This window comes from Trifolium pratense, linkage group LG3 (genome assembly GCF_020283565.1).
Source record: "Trifolium pratense cultivar HEN17-A07 linkage group LG3, ARS_RC_1.1, whole genome shotgun sequence".
Classification (NCBI taxonomy): domain Eukaryota; kingdom Viridiplantae; phylum Streptophyta; class Magnoliopsida; order Fabales; family Fabaceae; genus Trifolium; species Trifolium pratense.
The window spans coordinates 43839148-43860851 of record NC_060061.1 but is presented as its reverse complement, the minus strand read 5'-3'; the positions used below and the strand labels follow the sequence as shown (position 1 = coordinate 43860851).

Sequence of the window (21704 nt, the reverse complement as noted above, 5' to 3'; positions counted from 1 at the left end):
TGGTGGATGCAATTCACACTTTACGCGTTGGTTTTTCTGAATTTAATTCTATTATTTGTAACATTAAGAATGTATTACGATCATATCCAAACTTTGTTGTCAAGTTTATTAAGCGACAAGCGAATATGGCTGCTCATAAGCTGGCTAGAGCGGTCATTTCTTGGTCTAGTCGCTATTGCTTTGAAACGCAACCTCTTTGTATTACCTCTATTTTGAATAATGAAATGCTATGAGTTACTTATTGTCAAAAAAAGAAGAAGATGCATCCTAGTATTAATTATTATATGTAATATCCTTATGCAGTTTCTCATTAAAATTTGTATAAATTTCAATTTATTCACAAGTCTAATTTTATTTTTATTTTTTACTTTTGAGGGAGCCAACGAGGCGAACTGAGTTGTTTGTAAACTCAACTAGAATCGAGTTCGAGCTAGAAATTTTTTAGTTGAGTTTCGAGCTAAACTGTGATGTAGCGTATAAGGATACTCTAGAGCTAGTTGGGTGTGATGGTCTCATGTGCGACTCTGATGGAAGATGGCTAATAAGATACTCACTTAAAATTGGAACTTGTGATGCTTTTGGCGCTGAGATATGGGGATTAGGGGTGCTCGACTGCTCGCGGTTCGGTTTGGATCGATTTTGAGGCAAAAACTCATCCGATCAAAAAATAAATTTATTGACGGTTTGGTTCGGTTTTGGATGACAAATTAAAAAAATCCGATCCGATCTGATCTAGTCCAATTTAATACGGTTTAATTTTGATTGGTTTTTGGATATCCAAGACGGGATCGAAGAGAAACACCAAGACTAATCGACCCAGCTCCACACCAAAATAGAAAATCAAACAATGTCACATTGAGACAACGAAATCACGAAGAAAAAAGGTCTAGGAAAGACCTAAAACCACTCTCTAAATTATGGAGTATTGCTTCTTAATAAAACATAGCCAATTCAAAAAAATACAATAGAAAATTTCTAGTCACACAATACAATAACTTAATAATCAACAATTTCCTTTTTATCATAATCTAACATATCATAGTCATCAAATCCTACCCTAAATTGACTTACAACTAGAGTCTAAAAGTAGTGTAAGTCAATTTAAAGAAACTAACAGGTATCAACATATGATATAACAGATAAAGACAAATTTTAATTACAAATTAACCGAGTAATTGTCATCATCATTTTCATCATCATCTAAAACACCAAAGAAAGGATCCTTTAGCAATTCTTGAGCAGAAGGTCTAGCCCTTGGTTGAGCAAGACATTTTTCAATGAAAGCCTTCACTTCAGCATCTTTAACTTTGTTCAAGGATTGAGGCCTCAGACCTGAAGATACCTTTTTGTATATTTTTGCAACATTGTCACATTCACTATAAGGAATCTCTAGTGTCACCATCTCTAATACTAGCATTCCAAATGAGTATATGTCCACCATTTCAGTGTAATTTTCTTCATATAATTCTGGTGCCATAAATTCCGGTGTCCCTAGAACTGAATGTGCTGAATGGTTCTTTCCAACAATTGCCGCCAAACCTAAGTCACCAATCTTAACCTATACATGAGAAGCAAAATAATATTACTAATGATATCTTGTGATAATAAAGAAACATATTTTCAACTGGTATGAATAAACTAACATGCACATTCCTAACAAAAGATACATCAGTTAAGTTTTTCATCAACAATTGAGATTATTTATTTTAATTTGTAAACTCAATTGAGATTATTGACAAAAACATTACTGTAAACTCAATTTGTAAACTCAATTGTTCACTTTATTAACTGTTAACTTCTCAAGATCATGGTAACATAACATAACATAACATGTGATTAAAACTAGCATCAAAATTAGAAAGGGTAAAAGAAAATTACCTGGCCAGTATTTCCATTGACAAAAACATTACTGCAATTGAGATCTCTATGAATGATACAAGGATCATGAAGATGCAAATAATTCAACCCTTCCAAAATTTGCTTAGACCACTTCTTCAAAGCTTTAACAGAAACATGTTTATGTTTCTTCCTATACTCTCTCAAATTCCCACTTGTACAAACCTCAGTGATGAAATTCAATGTATTATGATCTTGATCTCTCCAAAAATTATAAAGAGCAATGATGTTTTTGTTTTTCATGCTTCTAAGCAACCTCACTTCAGAGTAAAGTCTATCAATCATTGCAGGATCATTGCTGAAGTGTCTGAGCTTAACTTGGTTCCAAGCTACTTCTATTCCTTCTTCTTGATCAAATGCCCTGTATACTTTCTTGCAGGCACCTGATCCTAGGAGTTCGTTGTATCGGCCATATCGTCCGGTTGAATCGGTTTCGACGAATGGCTCTGAGTCTTTGTCCGATGGATTTGGTTTAACACTTGGCATCTAAAACCAAAATATGAATTAGATTAACATCATCAGCATGCAAACCAAATTATAGTGTAAACAGAAAAAAAAAAAAAAAAATAGAATCTAAGTTAGAAACTTAGATTTAAAAAGAATCAACAGAGCTTTTAGAAAGGTTTCGCATTTGATGCCTCTATGCCATAATTAGTCTTAGATTTTGGTTTCGTCTGACTTCAATTCTCAGTAATAAACCTCAATAAAATCCAAAAAAAAAAAACAAAATTAACAAGAGTTTCTTAAAAAAGTTTCGGAATTTATGCAGCGACATTAGGGTTTTTGATGTCTCATAAAAAAAAATCCCAATTTATACGGCGGCATTAGGGTTAGGGTTTTTTATGTATTTCGAGAATCATAGTTCAACTTCAATTTAGGGTTGTTTAACTATAATTCTCTACAATATTAAACATATAACACAACAATTATCACAAAAATAGATTAAAACCTTGAAAATCAGATTGTGACTAAAATTGTGGGGATAAGCATCTCCATGATCAAAATTGAAACAATTTTTACAAAGGAAATTACAAAAACAATAAAATCATGAGTGAGAATTCAGATCAAATCTGAGGTAAATAGAAGAACATAAAAATTAAACATATAACAAATTACTCCTACATGAGTATTGGTATTATTTAACACATTATTCAGAAATATAATATAATAAAAGTATAAATTATAATGAAGAATAAAAATACAAGATCTTTACCATGAAAAAACTTGAATTGCTTTATTTTGTTGTAGAAAAGTGAAGATGCGGAATCACGTAGTATAGGAATGAATGTGGCAGATACTTGTGAATGAGGTTATGAGGTAAGGTTAAGAGTATTTATTTATATAGAAAAAATCAAGGAGGATAATATGGTCATTTGATTCACATACAAATCTCAACAGTTTTGGGGAATCTTTTTCTAATTGGTTGAGTAATAAATATTATATCTTTTTTTTAATTCAGATTTGATTAACGTAACTAAAATTAAATTTTGAGATTATCTTTTTTTTTTTATAAATAAAATGTTTCTAAAAAAAATGTTACTTATTTTTACTGAAAAAACAAACTTTTCTAGATAAACATTGTTTTATTTCGTTTGACCAAGCACCACCCACTTTTTTTTTAACATACCACACAAGTATTTAAGTTTAATTATTATAAAACAAATTGAAATAAAAATATTCCATGAAAAAAGTTGTTACAGTTTTATCAAAAAATTTCAATCCAATCTTTATTAATCTTTATTAATATATCTTTATCTCTTATCTCTTATATTTTAAGTTTATTCCGATAAGCTAATCTTAAACCTAATCATTTTTTCTCACTTTTTATTGCAGTTTTATATTAAAAAAAATTTAATTTGTCTACAATGGAAATCAAACCCGCATGATTTGCTTACAATAAAGTTTTTCAACTACTAGAGTACGTGCTTCAATTGTGATTAAAGTTAAAAATTCTAATATGTTAACCTAATATTAAATGCATTTATAATCTTCTCTTATATTTTATATTATAAGTTTGTATACACATTAAAAACTTTACAAATACAAAAATCAGTCATTACAGGACTTGAATACATTTGTTTAATTTGTGACCTTATTATCCGTTCAAATTGCTATAATTTTTTCTGCTATCAACTAACTTACTACTATTGATTATTTATTTGCCAATATACCCTTAAATTCAGTGGCGGAGCCAGGAATAACATTTAGCCCGGGCACAATTTTAACCATAAAATGTACAAATGTTTATTGTTTAACCTTTACGGATCGGAGTTTAATCGGATCGAACTGTTTTTAACTAATAATATATATTATTTATATACCGAAATTATAATCAAATTAATTAATTTTAAGATATTTTTAATAAAGAAAAGAACATAAAATTAACTTAAAGGAAATAAACAAACCAAACCAAAATATATGTAAACAAATAAAAAAAAACCAAACCAAAATAGACAAAGGTTTTGAAAAAATGAGGAGAAGCTGGAGTTGAACACAGGTTTTCGCTGTGTGACAAATTCATAAACCAACCACTAAGCTAGCGCGCAGAACAATGTCTAAGTAATGATTCATTAATATATAATATATATAACTATTAAAATAACCTTTAAAATACTGTTCATCATCTTCAACCTCCGAACAACCAAAATCAAAAATTATATTTTTCATTCTTGCACCAAATTGGACAAATAAATATACCATTTTACTCAGAATTTCATGAGGATTATGAATATACACTTAAATTTTATTAATTCTTACTCAAACATTAGAATTTTCATATTAAAGTAACAACCCTAAAAAAAAAATATAGGTGCCGAGCCCGGGCACGTGCCAGGGCATGCCGGGCGGTGGATTCGCCCCTGACTTAAATTCTTCTTTATGACTATATATTGTTTTTTAGTTCGTAGACTGGCCTCCTCTCGTGATCCCTACGCATAGCTAGCCTGGGGCTCCTCACGAAACTATGGTTACACGAAAGAATAACATGCATGTGACATAAACAAACAAGTTGGCTTTTGCAGCCACTAATTAAGGATACTACGTATGTACTGCTCTTTTATATTTCACGAAAAGTACGTATAGTGCATGTGCGGTGGTTGCTTGATATACTTTATAGTTGATTCTACAACAAACAGTGTTCCTTATTTTAACCGTATTTGTTAGAGCGGAGCGGTGAAGTATATGAAGCTCCAAAAATGAAGACTACTGGTATTAGATACACTGAATACTGAATACGATACTTTGCATGCGTATACACATTTTTTTTAAGTCTCATAGTTTGATTGATTTTAAAATTGTTCCTGATATTGGACAAACGGTATGTCAAGTGACAAGATAAAAACTGAAATTTTTGCCCCCCACCGAACCACGAAACAATTTTTTGTCCTCTGCACAAGTGGTTTAAAATACCAAAATAACATTTTGTCAATCAAACATCGTACAACACAAAATTTGTTTCGGGACCAGCCCAACATAATGTGGGGCCTAAAGCGGACATTGAAGTGAGGCCTAGTAAAAAAAATGCATTTTTTTGGTAAACAATATTACAAGAAAAAACAAAATGTAAAATTTATATTTATAAATAAATAAAAGAATTTTTTTGATAAGAAAACTAAAAATGAATCCATTATATTTGTAATGAAATTAATATTTAGTACTTATAGAACATAAGTACTAAATGAACAAAATACTATTAGAGAAAACTTCTATAATATGAACAAAATAAAATAAAATGATTTTATTGTTTAATATTTGTTTTATTCATTTTAATTTAATTTAGGGTTAAATAAATTTTTAATCACTATAAATATTTCAAATTTTAATTTTTTTGTCCATGCTTTCAAGTTAACTCATTGTACTTTTAACAAAATTAATAAGTTTTTTTATTCAAATTTATAATATTGTAGATATATATTATGACTAAAAACTAATTTAACCCTTTACTTTATTTATTTCGGTTTCATAATGTTTATAATATTTAAATGAGTAAAATGCCAAATACCCTCCTGAAATTTTAAAATTTGTCAAATATCTCCATGAAATTTGGAAATAGGCAAATACCCCCTGAAATTGTAAAACGTCAATCAAATTGTCTCCTACTTCGTTTGCTCCGTCTATTTTGAGTCTTCAAAAACACATTGTTTGAACCTTCAACCTCCTTACAACTAGGTGAATAACAAGAAAGCAAAACTGCAAAAATATCATCATCAGAATCATCCTTATCATCATTATCATTGCTTTCAAAATCATAATCAATAGGTTCTAACCACCCAATAAACCAATTTGAGTCATCAGATTCATAACGAGACAAGAAACATCAATAACCCACATCATACTCTTTATCAATTATTGTCTCATCCATCTTTTTCTCATCAAAATAGACGGAGTAAACGGAGCAGAGAGCAATTTGACTGACGTTTTACAATTTCAGGAGATATTTGCCAATTTCCAAATTTCAAGGGGTATTTGACGAATTTTGAAATTTCAGGGAATATTGGGCATTTTATTCCTATTTAAATTAATCTAAAATTGAGCTTCAATATTTGAGTTGTATGTTATAAACTTTAATAAAATATTGTTGTTACGGTAAAATAAAAAAATATATATATATTGTTAAGAACAAATTTGTATTATGGCATATATAAACCAATAATTTTTGTTTGAAATAAATAATGTTCTATTTGTTTTTTAGGCATAAATAAATAATATTCTCTACACAACTTATCTCTTTGAATAAATATTCTTTAAACAATTAGAACATTAAATAAGTGGAAAAAACAGTGAAAATTAAAATAGACCTGGATGAGGCTCAAACCGGCTTCTTAGAGTAACCACATAACAGGCAAAAGTTAATATGCATAAGGGGATATTTATGCATGGTGCATAAGCCCAGAATTACTCGCGCACCCCCCAGAAATTTCTCGCGCGCGCCCCCCCAGCCCCCCCAAAGGCTTGCTATCCCCACCCCCTTTCTGCTGATCCACAAGTTTTGTTTTTATTTTTAGCCTACTAGGCCTGAAAGCCCAATTGCTACGCGCACCCCCCAATTGCTACGCGCCCCCCCCATTTTGTAGCCCCCCAATTTCTAGCGCACCCCCCAGGTTTTTTTTTTTTTTATATTTCTAGGCTTTTTTTTTTTGTCTCAGAATCGAATTTGAACGGTAATGAAGAACGTATGAATTAGACTCGAATTGGGTAGCTTGGTTTTTCTTTTTGTGATGAGGTTTTTTTTAGTGATAAAATATTTGTGTTTTTGCTGAATGGAGACAAAGTAGAGTGATTAATTTTTTATTTTTTTTATATAATTGTTGAGTGATTATTGGTTAGAGAATCTTGAGATGTTAATTTGATTCAGTAATAGTAATAATAATGAAGGAATATTATTTCAATAATACAATAAATTCAATATTAAAAACACAATATTGATTTCAATAAACACATAAAACCATTTTATAATACAAATGGTTTCACTTTTTAACTCTCTGAAACCATTTAACCAGCATAATGGTTTACAGGATTTTTAAAACCATAAAAACACAATATTGATTTCAATAAACACATAAAACCATTTTATAATACAAATGGTTTCACTTTTTAACTCTCTGAAACCATTTAATCAGCATAATGGTTTCCAGGATTTTTAAAACCATAAAAACACAATATTGATTTCAATAAACACATAAAACCATTTTATAATACAAATGGTTTCACTTTTTAACTCTCTGAAACCATTTAACCAGCACAATGGTTTCCAGAATAATTGGAACGAAAATTCACTGTTCATCTTCTCTTACGCGAAACAGTGAAAACGTGATCACTGTTCATCCGCGATCACTGTTCATCTTATTCACCTTCTCTCACGAACTCACACCTTCTCTCACGAACTCCGATTCCAATTCATCTCAGAAATTGCAAAACTCCGATTCCGATTCATCTCAGAAATTGCAATTCGTTCTCGTTTTCGTTCGATTCAAGAGAATCGATTTGTAAGATTCCGATTGGAAAATGAAGATAGCGAGAGCGAAGAAGATTGAAGAGCTTGCAGCGGTTACATCGATGATGGTTTGACATGATTTTAGTTTAAAACTAACTACTAAAATAATTAACCATACATAATACTCTGAAATTTATCCCTAATCAATAAAATAAAATAAAATTCAATCAATCAAAATTAAAAGCGTGATAAAAAAAATCTGAGGGGTGCGCTAGAAATCTAAAAAAAAAAAAACCTGGGGGGGTGCGCTAGCAATTGGGGGGCTAGAAATTGGGGGGCTAGAAAATGGGGGGGCGCGTAGCAATTGGGGGGCGCGCATAGCAATATGGGGGGCGCGCTAAAAATTGGGGGCTAGAAAATTTATATGAAACACTCCCCGCATAATCACCCTACCTCTTCAATATGGTTTTCTTCATGTGAGAATAATAATATGACTATGCAAGTTGCCTTTTTCTTTGAAAGCTACCATATCTTTTTAAGGATTTCTCAACGAAAAGATGAAGGAGTACATTGAAGCTCAGAGTAATTGGTAGCTTCAACTCATAATTAAAGTGTGTTTGGGAATGAAATCACGCGCGATATGTCTCAATTGAATGATAAAAATTTGATTGTATAATAAATATCAAATAATAGTGTTATTGTTATGAATGTAATTCAAATGTTTGTTTGTTAGTTAGTTAGGTTTACTGCAGTTACTTGTTATTCAAGTAATCACTATATAAGTCTTGTACAAATTGATGTTTTCATATATGCAATCACAATTACTTTTCCCAATCATTCTCTCTTATTTCCAAATTCCAAATTCATAGAGTATCTCCATCAAATTGGTATACAGAGCATTGTTGCGTGTGTGTTTGATCTTAGTGATGGGTTCAAACAATATTCCTACTCAGTTACCAAAACTGAAAATTGACAATTAGGGTCGATGGAATGTGCAAATGAAGGCAATCTTTGGTTTTCAAGATGTGTTAGAAGTGATTCATAATGTGCAAAGGGATTTATCTCATTCCTCAAAGTGTTGATGAGATAAATTTTGACAAAATTTCAACCTGCACTTCATCAAAGGAAGCTTGTGATATAATGAAGAAGTGGCATGCTGGAGGCACTAAGGTGAAGCTTCAAACACTTAAAGGCAGTACGAACGAGCATGTTAAGATGGAAGAACAAGAAAAGGTTGAAGACTTTTTTAATAGAGTTAGAGTAATCACCAACTCTATGGCATAAAATGGTGAGACAATTTCTTATCAACAATTTTGTGAAAAGATTATGAGATCTTTACCTAAAAGATTTGATTATGCACATAGTGTGCACAATTGAAGAAACAAAAGATGTGGCAACTATGACACAAACATAATTGCTAAGTACAATGCAAGATAGAGAACTGAGATTCAATGAAAGAAATGGAGATAAAGACTCAGATCAAGCATTGTTTGCTCATTCAAAGAAAAAGGGTGGCAATGGCAAGAAACAATAGGCAAAGAACAAGAATAAAGAGATCAAAGAAGGGTCAAAGGGAAATGACAAAGCTGAATCCTCAAATAAAGGAGGAGGATGTTCTTTTAATTCCAAGAACTCGCAAAAATTTAACAAGAAAAATGTGCAGTGCTACAATCGTGAGAATTTGGCGATTTTGCAAATGAATGTCGGTTTGGTAACAAATGAAATGGAAAAAGGAAAGGTGATGATGAAGCTTCTGCACTACAAGAGGTAGCAGGTTGAGTATTTCACCCCTCTCTGTTTTATGGCGGGTCGGCTGGTTTGCGGGGTACCACGCCAATTGATGCATAGCCGGCCCGCCATAAAATGGAGAGGGGTGAAATACACAACCCGCTACCTCTAGTTGGTCCGTCCCATCCCGCACCGCTTTTGACGGGTTGGTGACAGGCCAGGTTGTTACAGAGGAAAATTGTTCTTTAGGCCCCTCTTGTTGCTCTCAGGCCCCCGCAAATCCCAAAATACCCCTAGTTTTGGACTCAAAATCATCTATATTCTACAATCCGAATAAGTTTTATTTCGGAATTTATATTCCGAAAACGGTGAACCATCTGGATTCTGCTATGGATTTATCCAACACCAAGAGCAACAAATGTAGCTTTGGTAACCATCCTCTTTCATTCCTTTGCTGCAAAACGGGGAACCATCTACTATAGGTTCTGCTTCTGAAAATGATCAATATGCATTATGTCTGTCTAATACCCTATAACTTTTGAACAATGAATTAAGAGACTATAGAAACAAAAACATGACACCTATACAAACTCATCCATTTGATAAAATCGAGCAGAAGAAGGAGATGAACAGTGTTGTTCCAAGGAAGAAGAAGGTGAATGGTGTCCTTCGGATTGTAACTTCCGAAATACAAATTTTTATTTTTTTAAAAAAAAAAAAAGATTTTGGCCCGTAAGTTCCGATACCCTCTTTTCCCCTGTATGTTGCATGATTTCGAAATTTAGGGGGGTGTATTCAATTAGGATTTTGATGGATTTTAAAAGACTTTTTTATGATGATAAAATCCTGTGGTATTCAATTAGGATTTTAAAAGACTTTAAAAAAGTCTAGTGGTATTCAATTAGGATTTTAAAAGACTTTAAAAAAGTCTAGTGGTATTCAATCAAGACTCTTTACAACTTACAAAAAGTCTTGTGGTATTCAAAAGTATTATAATTTTGATGGATTGTTTAAAAAATAGGATTTTAATGGATTTTGATGGACTTTTTAGTGAATTTTGAGCTACAAAAAGTCTTTCCTCATATCATGAGATTTTGATGGATTTTCATTTTTTTTTATTTCTTTCACCTTTCCTCATATTTCTATGTTTTCTGATTATCTCATGTTTTTTATAATCACTTAGGGGGGTGTATTCAATTAGGATTTCAATGGATTTTAAAAGACTTTTTTATGATGACAAAATCCTGTGGTATTCAATTAGGATTTTAAAAGACTTTAAAAAAGTCTAATGGTATTCAATTAGGATTTTAAAAGACTTTAAAAAAGTCTAGTGGTATTCAATCAAGACTCTTTACAACTTACAAAAAGTCTTGTGGTATTCAAAAGTATTATAATTTCGATGGATTGTTTAAAAAATAGGATTTTAATGGATTTTGATGGACTTTTTAGTGAATTTTGAGCTACAAAAAGTCTTTCCTCATATCATGAGATTTTGATGGATTCTCATTTTTTTTTTATTTCTTTCACTTTTCCTCATGTTTCTATTTCATGTTTCCTGATTATCTCATGTTTTTTATAATCGCTTATATTTTCTCCCTACCTCTCTATCACGTTTCCTCTTCATGGTTGTCCTGCTACCATAGAGTGTCACGATTCATTATAGGATATAGACATTGAAAAAATATACAACAACATGTTTCAACAACATAGAGTGTCACGATTCATTATAGGATATAGACATTGAAAATATATACAACAACAACATGTTTCAACAACAGCAACAGAACCTTGTTCGTCATTTTTTTTTAATTGTTTTTTTGTTTATTCATTGATTTTTTTTTTTTGGGTAGAATTTTATTCATTGATTTTTTTATTATATTAATGATTGTTGATTTTTTTAAGGAATGATTAATTTTCATTGATTGATTCATTATTATTTTAGAAAGAATTTATATCGAATTTATTGACTCATTTAAATCTTAAAAGTCTATAAAGTACTTCAAAATCTCAAAAGTCTGTGTCATAAAGTCTCACAAATTCTTGTGTTAAGAATCTTGATTGAAAAAGTCATTTAAAAAAGTCTTCTAAAATCTCATAAAATCAATACAATCTCACAAAGTCTTTTAAAATCTTCAAGATTTTTTTTGCTAAAATTGTCTTGTGAAATCTTAATCCAATACACCCCCCTTATATTTTCTCCCTACCTCTCTATCACGTTTCCTCTTCATGGTTGTCCTACTACCATAAATAGTGTCACGATTCATTATAGGATATAGACATTGAAAATATATACAACAACAACATGTTTCAACAACAATAACAAACCTTGTTCATTTTTTTTTTTGACCATTTCTATCAATTTGGTTCAAGCTAACTAGTTTACAATGAGCTATACTTATGGGCGGTGATATATGCATTGGACAAGACTTGAAGCTGTGTAGTGATAAATTGTTTTTTTTGTTTATTCATTGATTTTTTTTTTTGTAGAATTTTATTCATTGATTTTTTTATTATATTAATGATTGTTGATTTTTTTAAGGAATGATTAATTTTCATTGATTGATTCATTATTATTTTAGAAGGAATTTATATCGAATTTATTGACTCATTTAAATCTTCAAAATCTCAAAAGTCTGTGTCATAAAGTCTCACAAATTCTTGTGATAAGAATCTTGATTGAAAAAGTCATTCAAAAAAGTCTTCTAAAATCTCATAAAATCAATACAATCTCACAAAGTCTTTTAAAATCTTCAAGATTTTTTTTGCTAAAATTGTGTTGTGAAATCTTAATCCAATACACCCCCCTTACATTCCAACCTTGCATAATTTCGGATTTCATAATCCGAATTCCCTGTTATTCAGAATTGGTATTAAGTCTTGCACTCTTGCCTAAATCAAACAGAATTGGTATTACTGATCTTCATAAACACACTCTTGTTTGTGTGGATACTCAATGCACAAAGCTTGGAGAGTAGTATATTACTATCGGATCCTAACTTCCTCAATTACCTCAGGGGCAATTTTGTCAGTTTGGGGGGCCTAAGAGCAATGGCAGGGCCTAAAAAGCAATTTTCGTTACGGAGCGGGTTGGCCCATTTTGTCTTCAAGATTGTTTTTTGTTAAAATATTATTTCAAAATCCTAATCCAATACACCCCTAAATATATATACCTTTTAATTTATGGTTAAATATGTTTTTGGTCCCTATAGTTTCACAAAATTTTCATTTTAGTCCCTGAAGTTTGTTTTGACACTTTTTAGTCCTTGAAGTTTCTTCACTCAAGGTTTTTAGTCCTTACTTTTCATTCAACTCGTGCATATCATTCGAAATTTTAATTTTTTTTTGCGGTCATATTTAGTACATTATATGAATCTCTTTTACAAAAATTTAATTTTTTTTAACAAGAGATGAATTAAATATGAATTTTTTAGTTTTTTGCACATAAAAATTCATAAATAATTCATCTTATGTTAAACAAATCTAAATTTTTATCGAAGAAGTTCTTATAATATTATAAACATGAATATAAAAGATAATTAAAAAATGTGAAAGTATACGATAGTTTGATTAAAAGTAGAGACTAAAAATCTTGAGTAAAGAAACTTCATGAACTAAAAAATGTGAGAACAAACTTGAGGACTAAAATGAAAATTCTATGAAACTATAAAAAAAAAAAAAAAAGAAGCATATTTAGCCCTTTAATTTAAATGTAAAAAACATCACCATTCCTCCTCCGCAAGACACTATTCCCGCCAGCGCAAAACGGCGGTCATTCACTCTCACCGTCTCCATCTTCACACTAGGGTTTACAGAATTTCCCAATCATTCCATTAATCTCTCAAATCTCTGTCTCCATCTCCATTCTAGGGTTTAAACAATGGCAACATTGAAAATCATTTCAGCAGCATTGAATCTCATCGACACAAAGAAAGAAAATCTCAAAACCGCATTCGAAAATCTCCAATCTCACTCTTCATTCCATCATTCACTTCCTCTTTCATGGCTTGAACTCGATTCCCACTTCACCACTCTCCAAAAATCCCTTAATAACCGCTTTGAAATCCTACAATCACTGGAACACTCGCATTCTCAATCCCAATCCAAAACCCTAATTTCCAACCCCAAAGACGAGAACTTTTCTGTAAACCCTACCTACCCGTCGTCGAGCAGGAACAAATTGAGAGTTTTGTGTGAGAAGGTTGATGGTATAGGGTTGAGGAATTACATTCTGGATAATTTTAAGGATAGAATTAGGATTCAGGCGGAACTTATCGAGGAGTTTCAGCATGCTCCAGATGCGGGGGAGATGGTTTTGCAATCATTGGAAGGGTTTTATGTGTTGAATGGTAAATTTAATGATAAGGGATTGAGTAGGATGGGGAGGATTTGCAATACGTTGTTGAAGCTTTTGGGTGTTGCTGGTGTGAATGTGAGTTCTAAGGTTAAGGAGAAAGCGTTGAAGGTGGCTTTGGAATGGAAAGCGAGGATGAGGGATGATTATGGTAACATTGTGGGGGCTTTGGGGTTTTTATATTTGGTTTATGGATTTGGTATTCTTTCTGAATTCAGTATGGATGAGCTTGTTGAATATGCAGCCAGGGCTGCCGTTAATGGAGAGTTCATGAAGCTTTGTCGGGATATTGGAATGACAGATAGAGTTCCTGGTAAGGCTGTTGACTTTTTCTAAAGATTTTGTGTTGTTTGAGATGTTAATTGATAGGATAACACTTGTGTGTGTGTGTGTGTGTGTGTGTTAGGATAGGAATTAGGATATACTGTATGTTTCGAAAAACATTGATAATAGATTGCACAAATGTTCATTTGGCCCTACTCAATCGACTATAAGATCAAACATAACCATAGTTTAATCGGGAAGGATGATTCTCTGACACAAGTTTTGGACACATACCTCTTCATAAGGGTATTGAGTTCTCACCATTGATATTGATGATGAGAGAAAGAAAGAAAAGAAGTGAATGGTAATTTAAGTTATTGGCAAAAAAAAAAAAGTCCTTTACATGTTCTTGAAAACTGGAAGTTGATATTTTTTTAGTGAAAACATCATAAATAACTGAATACGAAGTCATACATGATAAAAAAAACAAAATATACCATAAAATTAACTTATATTTTTTGGAATAAAATGAGTTTAATGGATATGCAGTGGCAATGTAAAATTTATTAGTCATGGAGGGTAATTTAGGCAATAGACTTAGTTTCTTTTTGACTATTTTTATTAATACGCGTAATTTGATCCGTTTTTGCTTATAATATACTCTTTAGGGAGTAGTTACTTGTCTTTCGAACAAAATTGCTCTGTTTAATATATGTCAGGCATGTGAGAAATTTATAGCTGTAACTAAAACCTCTATAACATGTCGCCACTAAAATATTGTTGTAACAAAGGTGGTGTGTAGTATACTTAGCTCCTCTCTCCTTTACATGGATGCTAGCATCTTCCAAGTTTTTAAATAGACAGAAAGATCAATCTTTTAGTAAATTGATGGATAAGAAATAGTTTTATCTTGTTCAAAAAAAGAAATAGTTTTATGTTATGACAAAACATTGAAATACTCTGCAAGCCCATTTCATCACACCTTCCCAACTCCTGAAGAATCCATTTTAGTCTTTTTTTAGTCTTTATTGATAATCCCTTACTCCTAAGCTTCTCCTGATATTTACTCTAGGGCCATGACTTTCCCTGTACACATTCTCGGTTCTCCTACCAATTCAAGTTTTGTCTTCTTTAGTAATGTTGAAGTGGGCCACTGTATGACATAGCTTAGTAGTTAGTTACAAGGTTGTCCGACATTTGATACCGATACTTGTGCAACATTTCAGATATTCCTTATAAGGTGTACTGTTTAAGAATTATTTTCTATTTGTTTTGGACATGCGCAACACAATTTTCCAATACTTCAGTAAAGATGGCCTCTTTTTATTTTTTATTTTATTTTTTATGATTTTAACTGATATGTGTGTCTACAATTATATACAAACAGTATCATGGTGTGTCCTATGTTGTAGAAATTGCTCACATGGGCTTGTTTGTGTTGCGTCCGGTATCTTTTTTGTCCATTCCTCATAGTTATCAAATCTATTACTCCCTCCTTTCCTTTCTAAGTGTCATTTTAGAAAGAAAAAAATTGTTTTTATTTAAGTGTCGTTTTGATGGTTTAAGGTACAATTTGTCAATTATACCCTTACTTTCTCAATAACTCCACTTCACATTTTCCATAAAATTTAATGGAGAGAGAAAGAGTCTATGTGCTAAATTTATTTGGAAAGAAAAAGTAAATGTTGGATTAAATGAGGGTAGAATTGAAAAGAATACAACAATGAACAATCCACTACCTTGGTTGGAGAGCTTTATGCTAATACGACACTTAAAAAAGGAACAGAGAGAGTAATCATTCAGCACATTTTCTTTTCAATGAAAGCTAAGTGAAAAAAACCATTGTTTCGTAATTTGTTTTAATGTTGAGGCAGCCATCATGGTTTCGTGTGATGAACTAAACCCTATTGTTCTATTGGAGTAGCAAAGAAGTTCAGCTACCCATACAATCTTTTTCGCCCCCTTTCTCAATTACCTGCTGCTATAATACTTGGTTGACTATTCGAAATTGGAATCTTCCACTGCCATTGGAAGTTTTAATGTTAAGCAAGGTTCAGTAAGGTTGACTTGGGAAAGTTTTCCCTAATTCTCTCCCTGCTGATGAAAACTGTTGTGTAATTAAATGTATAAAAAACAAAGATTTGTATTGCTTTCTATTTGTCTTTATGGAATGTGTATATTTGGTATTTCCAAATTGAGTGGCTTTATCCCGTTGAAACATAGAGGTGGCTAAAAAAATACTACCACGCACATATGAAGAGTTACTGGGCTACTAGCAATGCAAATAATATGTAAAAGGAATTAATTTGATTAAATTTGTGATAATGTGATAGTTGTATGTATCTCTAATGGTATATGTAGTCTCACATGCCCAATTTCTAATGTTACCCTCTTAAGTATTTTTACTCATAAGTCATAAGACAATGCTTGTTTGTGGTCTGCAGAAATTGTTCAGAATCTTGTTGATAGAGGCAAACATGTTCAAGCTGTCAAGTATGTTTTTGAGTTTAATCTTGCTCATAAGATTCCACCTGTTCCTATTTTGAAAGCTGGTGTGGAAGAAGCTAAGCAACTTTCTGGAAGACTTTCCGAGGAAGGAAAGCCAAGGGTAAGTGTCACCTTGATTGATAACATAATGCCTAGTGCCACCTCCTATATTCATTGGGGTATTTTTGCAGAGGGAAATTATTAGTAGAGAACTTCATACACTGAAATCAATAATTGCGGTTATTGAGAATCATAAGCTTGAATCTGAATACCCACGAGCTAGCCTTGACCAGCGTATAAAGCAAATGAAGGGGCATGATGCAAATATGAAAGACAGAACACCAGCTTCTATTCTAAATCAGCATCCACTGCAACAACAACGAAAGAGAAGTATGGAGCAGCAGCAGCAAAATGAGAGCAAGCTTCCTCGAACATCCACTTCAGTTGGTCCAGCAGCTGTCCTCAAGAATATAACTGGCAACAATTCAACAATATGCCAGTACCAGCAACCTCCTGTTAATCCCTCAGGTTTGTTTCCAGAACATGCATATCCATACATGAGCTCGCCAGCTATGCCACCTGGCATGATGGGCCCTAGCCTAACCAGGCCTTCTTACCCAGGTCCTTCAGCCGGGACTTATGGTTTTGCTGGAATTCCCATAGGTCCCAACCTAGGTGGTTCTCATATGATACACTCATCAGAGCCACATATGCCATCTGCTTATGGTGGTATTAATCTGCGATATCATCACCAAAAACCTTATTATCCTCAGTAGATCAATAAATTGCTTCTCTTGCTAGTACTAAACTCATGCGCTGGTATTCTAGCGTCTCCCTTAACTTCCACCTTGGGTGTTTGGTTTTTAAGAGTGTAGTTTGCTGCTTTGCTACATTGACCATGATTGTATGGTAGAAATTGGATTCGGTAATTGTGAATTGTGAAGGAATGCTTAGTTTCACAATTTTATTTATTCAAGCAGAGGGATTTTTAAAATCTGTTACATCCTGAGGTGCAAAAACCTCAAAAGTTAAATCTTCTTTCCATCTTCCTTGATTTCCATCAATAAATTATTTGTTATGTTATTTATATAAGGCTCAACTTGAGTGTTTCCTATGCATATGTAAAAGAATGATTTTTTAGTTATAAAATCACTTTTAGATGTTAGTAATGGTCTTTTCTCTCCCTTCCCCCTCTTTCCCAAACCACAGCCTTTGTCTAGAATAGAATCTTATACATACATAGTTGCATTTTCAGTTGAGAATGATGACTTACTAAACAAATCTACTGTTCATGCAATCACCCACACACAAATTGAAACTTCGTCCCACGGGTTGATTGATTACAGGACCTATTAAATATAACATTCTTTTCAGAAGATCCATATAGATTAAAAAGTCTTTTTTGAAGGTTTCTATTAATGTGCTCTTTGATATTCTTGTCTCCATTTTAATTGTTTTTAAATTTCTTCCATTTCATTAAAGATTCAATAAAGTGTAATGTTGGATTATTATATGCCTTATGCAACTATCCTTTTTTATCCAAACATGGGTTAGTGGTGCAGCTTGTTGCCCGTTTGTCTTTCATTCAAGTGTAATTTATCTTGCATATATATAAACATGGGTGAAATTATATCCAGACAAGATAAATGCTTTAGGCCAAAAATATTGTGCATTTATGTAACTAACATTAGGCTTTCAGGAGTCGTGTTAATTGTTATCATCCCTGCGCATAGTGAGCTATCCTAATGGGATGGCAAAGCAAGATGTATTCAGTTGTAAATTGTAATTGTTCTTTTTATTATGTCTTTCTTTTCACACCTCCTATTTTTCCTTTTCGTTATCAATCGTATTTTGTTTGTGAGTTTGGAGGGGAGGGGAGGGTTTTGAAAAAAAAGAGGAAGGAGCAAGTGGAAAGAATAGAAGAATTTGAGGAGGGTTTATAAGTGTCTTTCTAAGTATGGGTTTAGAAGTGGACCTCTGCTAGGTGGTGTCTGTTTTGGTTTTTCATTGGTGTTCTGTTTATATACGGCGCCTTTGTTTTGTAGCTTCTCTTGCCGGTCTCTGTCCATCTTGTGCAGAGACTTGATTATTATTAATAATATATTTGCCGTTCAAAAAAAAAAGAAAAGAATTTGAGGGGAGAGCTTTGGAGGATTAATTTTTCTTCATAATACAAAATACTCCTAATTCGGAGGAACTCAAAAGTTATATTGGACGAGGTTTTTGAAGTGTTTATACGAATTCTTCAAATTTAATCTATGTTGTTATAATATTCGCAAAATTAAAAATATATTAATCATAAGCATTCATTTATCATTTCCTAAAAAAAAACCTCTCATAAAATGTGGAAGATTTCTCTATTTGTTTCCTCTACTTTCCTCCCTCTAAATTCTCAAACAAAGCCTTAGAATACCCTTACCGACAGGAATGATATACAGTGCAGTTTCTCACGTCTGATTTCTCTGTTTTAACCATTTAATATTGTCTAGTATATACAGTACTGTTTTCTGATAACCATTTGTGTACATCGATTATATCTCATTGTCTATTCAACAGTTGAGCTGCAGGTTTGAGATATAATTTTTACTGGTTGATTCTGTGTACCTGAAGAACTAATTCCAATTGAGTCATTTGAATCTTTTGCACAGGTAGATTAGTTGATGTTAGATGCTATGAAGCATGGACACCTCTATGATTATGCGTTGGTGTCCCACACTCATGTCTGTGTCTTATGTTTTTTATATTAGTAGTGTCGACGTGGGGGGGGGGGGGGGGGGGATGCTAATTAAAGCATGCTATGTATGCTTTTGTCCATAATAATTGAGGTCTCATTTTTGTGGAAAGCAGACCAAACTGTGACATGTTTGGGTGCCCATCGATCATACATTGATGGACCATGGCCTTGAACCCCTTGATTGAGTCCAGGGGAAGTGATGTTAAAACGTCGAAAAATAAACTCCTGGTGCCTCTGATTCAGGCTAGGTTTTGTGTCATGAGATCAAGAAAAAGATGAAAATTTCACTATCAATGATAGTAATAACTTTAAAAAAGTGGTTGATTTTATGGTGGTCAAGTAAAATAGTGTTGCATCTTGCACAAGTTTATTTTCCATAATTGGATCATTAAGTCCCATCACCTACTTCTGCATGGTATGACACCTACTTCACTTGTGCACCACAGAACTAGGTTAAGAAAGTTATTATTTATCTGGTATTTAAGTTCTATGTGAATGCTTCTAGTCCTGTGTACTTCAAGTTGATTTTGTTAATCCTATGGTGCAACTATGACCATTTATGAAGCTTCTATATATTTTATGTGTAGCAAGTTACAAGTTGGTAGTTAACCCTCTAATTTTATTTATTTTACCCTACTTGTGAGTGAGAATAGGTGTATAAGTCTTAAGAAAGTTAATGTATTGAAGAAATGTGAAACTATTCTACCCATGAAGTGATATTGTACCTATGAAAGGATGTGTATGCAATACAGTTTGCTGTTGTATAGATTGTAATTGTTGTAGATGTGCCTCTCACCTTTTTATAACCTTGATATTGATGGTTTCTGTAATGTAACATGTAAGAGACCTTGTTATATATGTGTGGAAATTAATGTTTACTCAGTTGATTGCATGTTGAGACGTATACTCAATGTGTTCCAATGAAAGACTGGCCAGCTTTCTTGGTTTTTGCTTGTGAGTGCTGAGAATTTCATTAGAAGAACAAAATAGACAATTCATCTATAAATTCTAAGAAAACATGAAAGTGATTTTTATTAGCCCATAATAATCAGGAGTGTGAATTGCCTTGCATTTTCCTATATTTTAAAGTTGTTGTCATTTACTTGTTTGATGTAAATTATGTACTGTAATTCATACTTCTCAAAATTACAAGTTTCTTTTATCAACTCATAAAATAATAAAAATTTAAAAGTGGGGTTGTGCCCTTTTAGAAATTACTAGTCAATAAATATTGGAAATAAGAGTTGGTTAGTAAGATTTAACTCATCTGACAATGCCGAAATTGATAGCTGGACGGTGGATATTTTAACTCGGATTTGAATTTGTGATTTTGCAGTTGTGTGTGTGTGAGTTTTAGGCTCTATAAGAAGAAAAAAAATGTAATATTGACTTATTGTTATTTTTCATGATGTTTAATGTGTGACATACGGCTAAGTATTGCACACATTCATATCTTTTAAGTAACTTCTATTCTACTCTTCCTGTAATGGACAAATACTGAACATTATTGTTTATATAATTATTAGTGGATCATATTAAATCTACACTCATTTCTAGAACCAAATACAGTGTGGTGAGGTGAGGCTATTGTAAGCTTACTATACATGAGGAAGAAAGAAAAGATGGGCTGATATGATTTAACGACAACATTATTGAGCATTTGAAATTCAGTTTTACCAAACTGGTTGAAAGGTTATTATATTATAATTTAAAATATAATTCGTCATATTCTAGCTCAAGGAGATTCTTTTAATGTGATTTGGGCAATGCATATTACTTTCATATTGATAATGCCTACTTTTGGCTTAGTAGTTGATTGTGGTATAAGCTTAGAGAATTTCTTTTGCCTCCTTATCCGCTTCTCGTGCGTCCCACGCGTTTTCATTTTTACTCTTTTGCTACTTAAGTAGTGATTGTATATATCATGCATGAGTGATTCATGCTTTAGGATTATCAAATAATTTAACAAAAATAAAATAGAGGAAGAGAGAGGATGAAGCAAGCACATGATGGAAATAGAAGACTTTTATTTGCAAAGTGTGTTTGGTGTGACATGTTTAATATATTGCAAGATATTTTCTCTTCGGGGCCCCCATGTATCTTTTATACCCCCAAATATTCCAATTTTGCCCTTGATAAAAACTTCGGTTCGCAGAAACTGAAGTTTTTTCTAGTTCAAATTCAGGAAAATTTCGGTTAACAGAAACCGAATTTTTTTTTCAAGGCAAAAAAAATTCGATTCGTAGAAACCGAAGTTTTTATTGAAGGGCAAAAAAGTAAAATCCAAAAGGTGAAAAAGAACCATGGGGGGC

At 32.3% G+C, this 21704-nt stretch overlaps 3 protein-coding genes across 3 annotated transcripts; 2 read left to right on the top strand and 1 right to left on the bottom strand.

Annotated features, from left to right (window-relative positions):
• Nucleotides 1–992: 992 nt before the first annotated feature.
• On the bottom strand, nucleotides 993–3210 carry LOC123916482 (probable serine/threonine-protein kinase WNK11). The gene is made up of 3 exons (XM_045967951.1): nucleotides 3110–3210; nucleotides 1879–2382; nucleotides 993–1558 (listed from the first exon to the last, which is right to left on the bottom strand). The coding sequence occupies exons 1-3, from the start codon at nucleotides 3110–3112 to the stop codon at nucleotides 1157–1159; spliced, it is 909 nt and encodes a 302-aa protein (XP_045823907.1). The 5' UTR covers nucleotides 3113–3210; the 3' UTR covers nucleotides 993–1156.
• A 10055-nt stretch (nucleotides 3211–13265) lies between these two features.
• On the top strand, nucleotides 13266–14174 carry LOC123915175 (truncated FRIGIDA-like protein 1; the record flags this gene model as incomplete). The annotated part of the gene is made up of 1 exon (XM_045966320.1): nucleotides 13266–14174. A coding segment is annotated over exon 1 (741 nt), but the record flags the coding sequence as incomplete, so codon positions are not given.
• LOC123917325 (FRIGIDA-like protein 4b) lies at nucleotides 13926–17823 on the top strand. Its single transcript, XM_045969014.1, has 4 exons — nucleotides 13926–14058; nucleotides 14156–14220; nucleotides 16616–16779; nucleotides 16850–17823. The coding sequence occupies exons 2-4, from the start codon at nucleotides 14178–14180 to the stop codon at nucleotides 17432–17434; spliced, it is 792 nt and encodes a 263-aa protein (XP_045824970.1). The 5' UTR covers nucleotides 13926–14058; nucleotides 14156–14177; the 3' UTR covers nucleotides 17435–17823.
• The last annotated feature ends 3881 nt before the right edge of the window (nucleotides 17824–21704 follow it).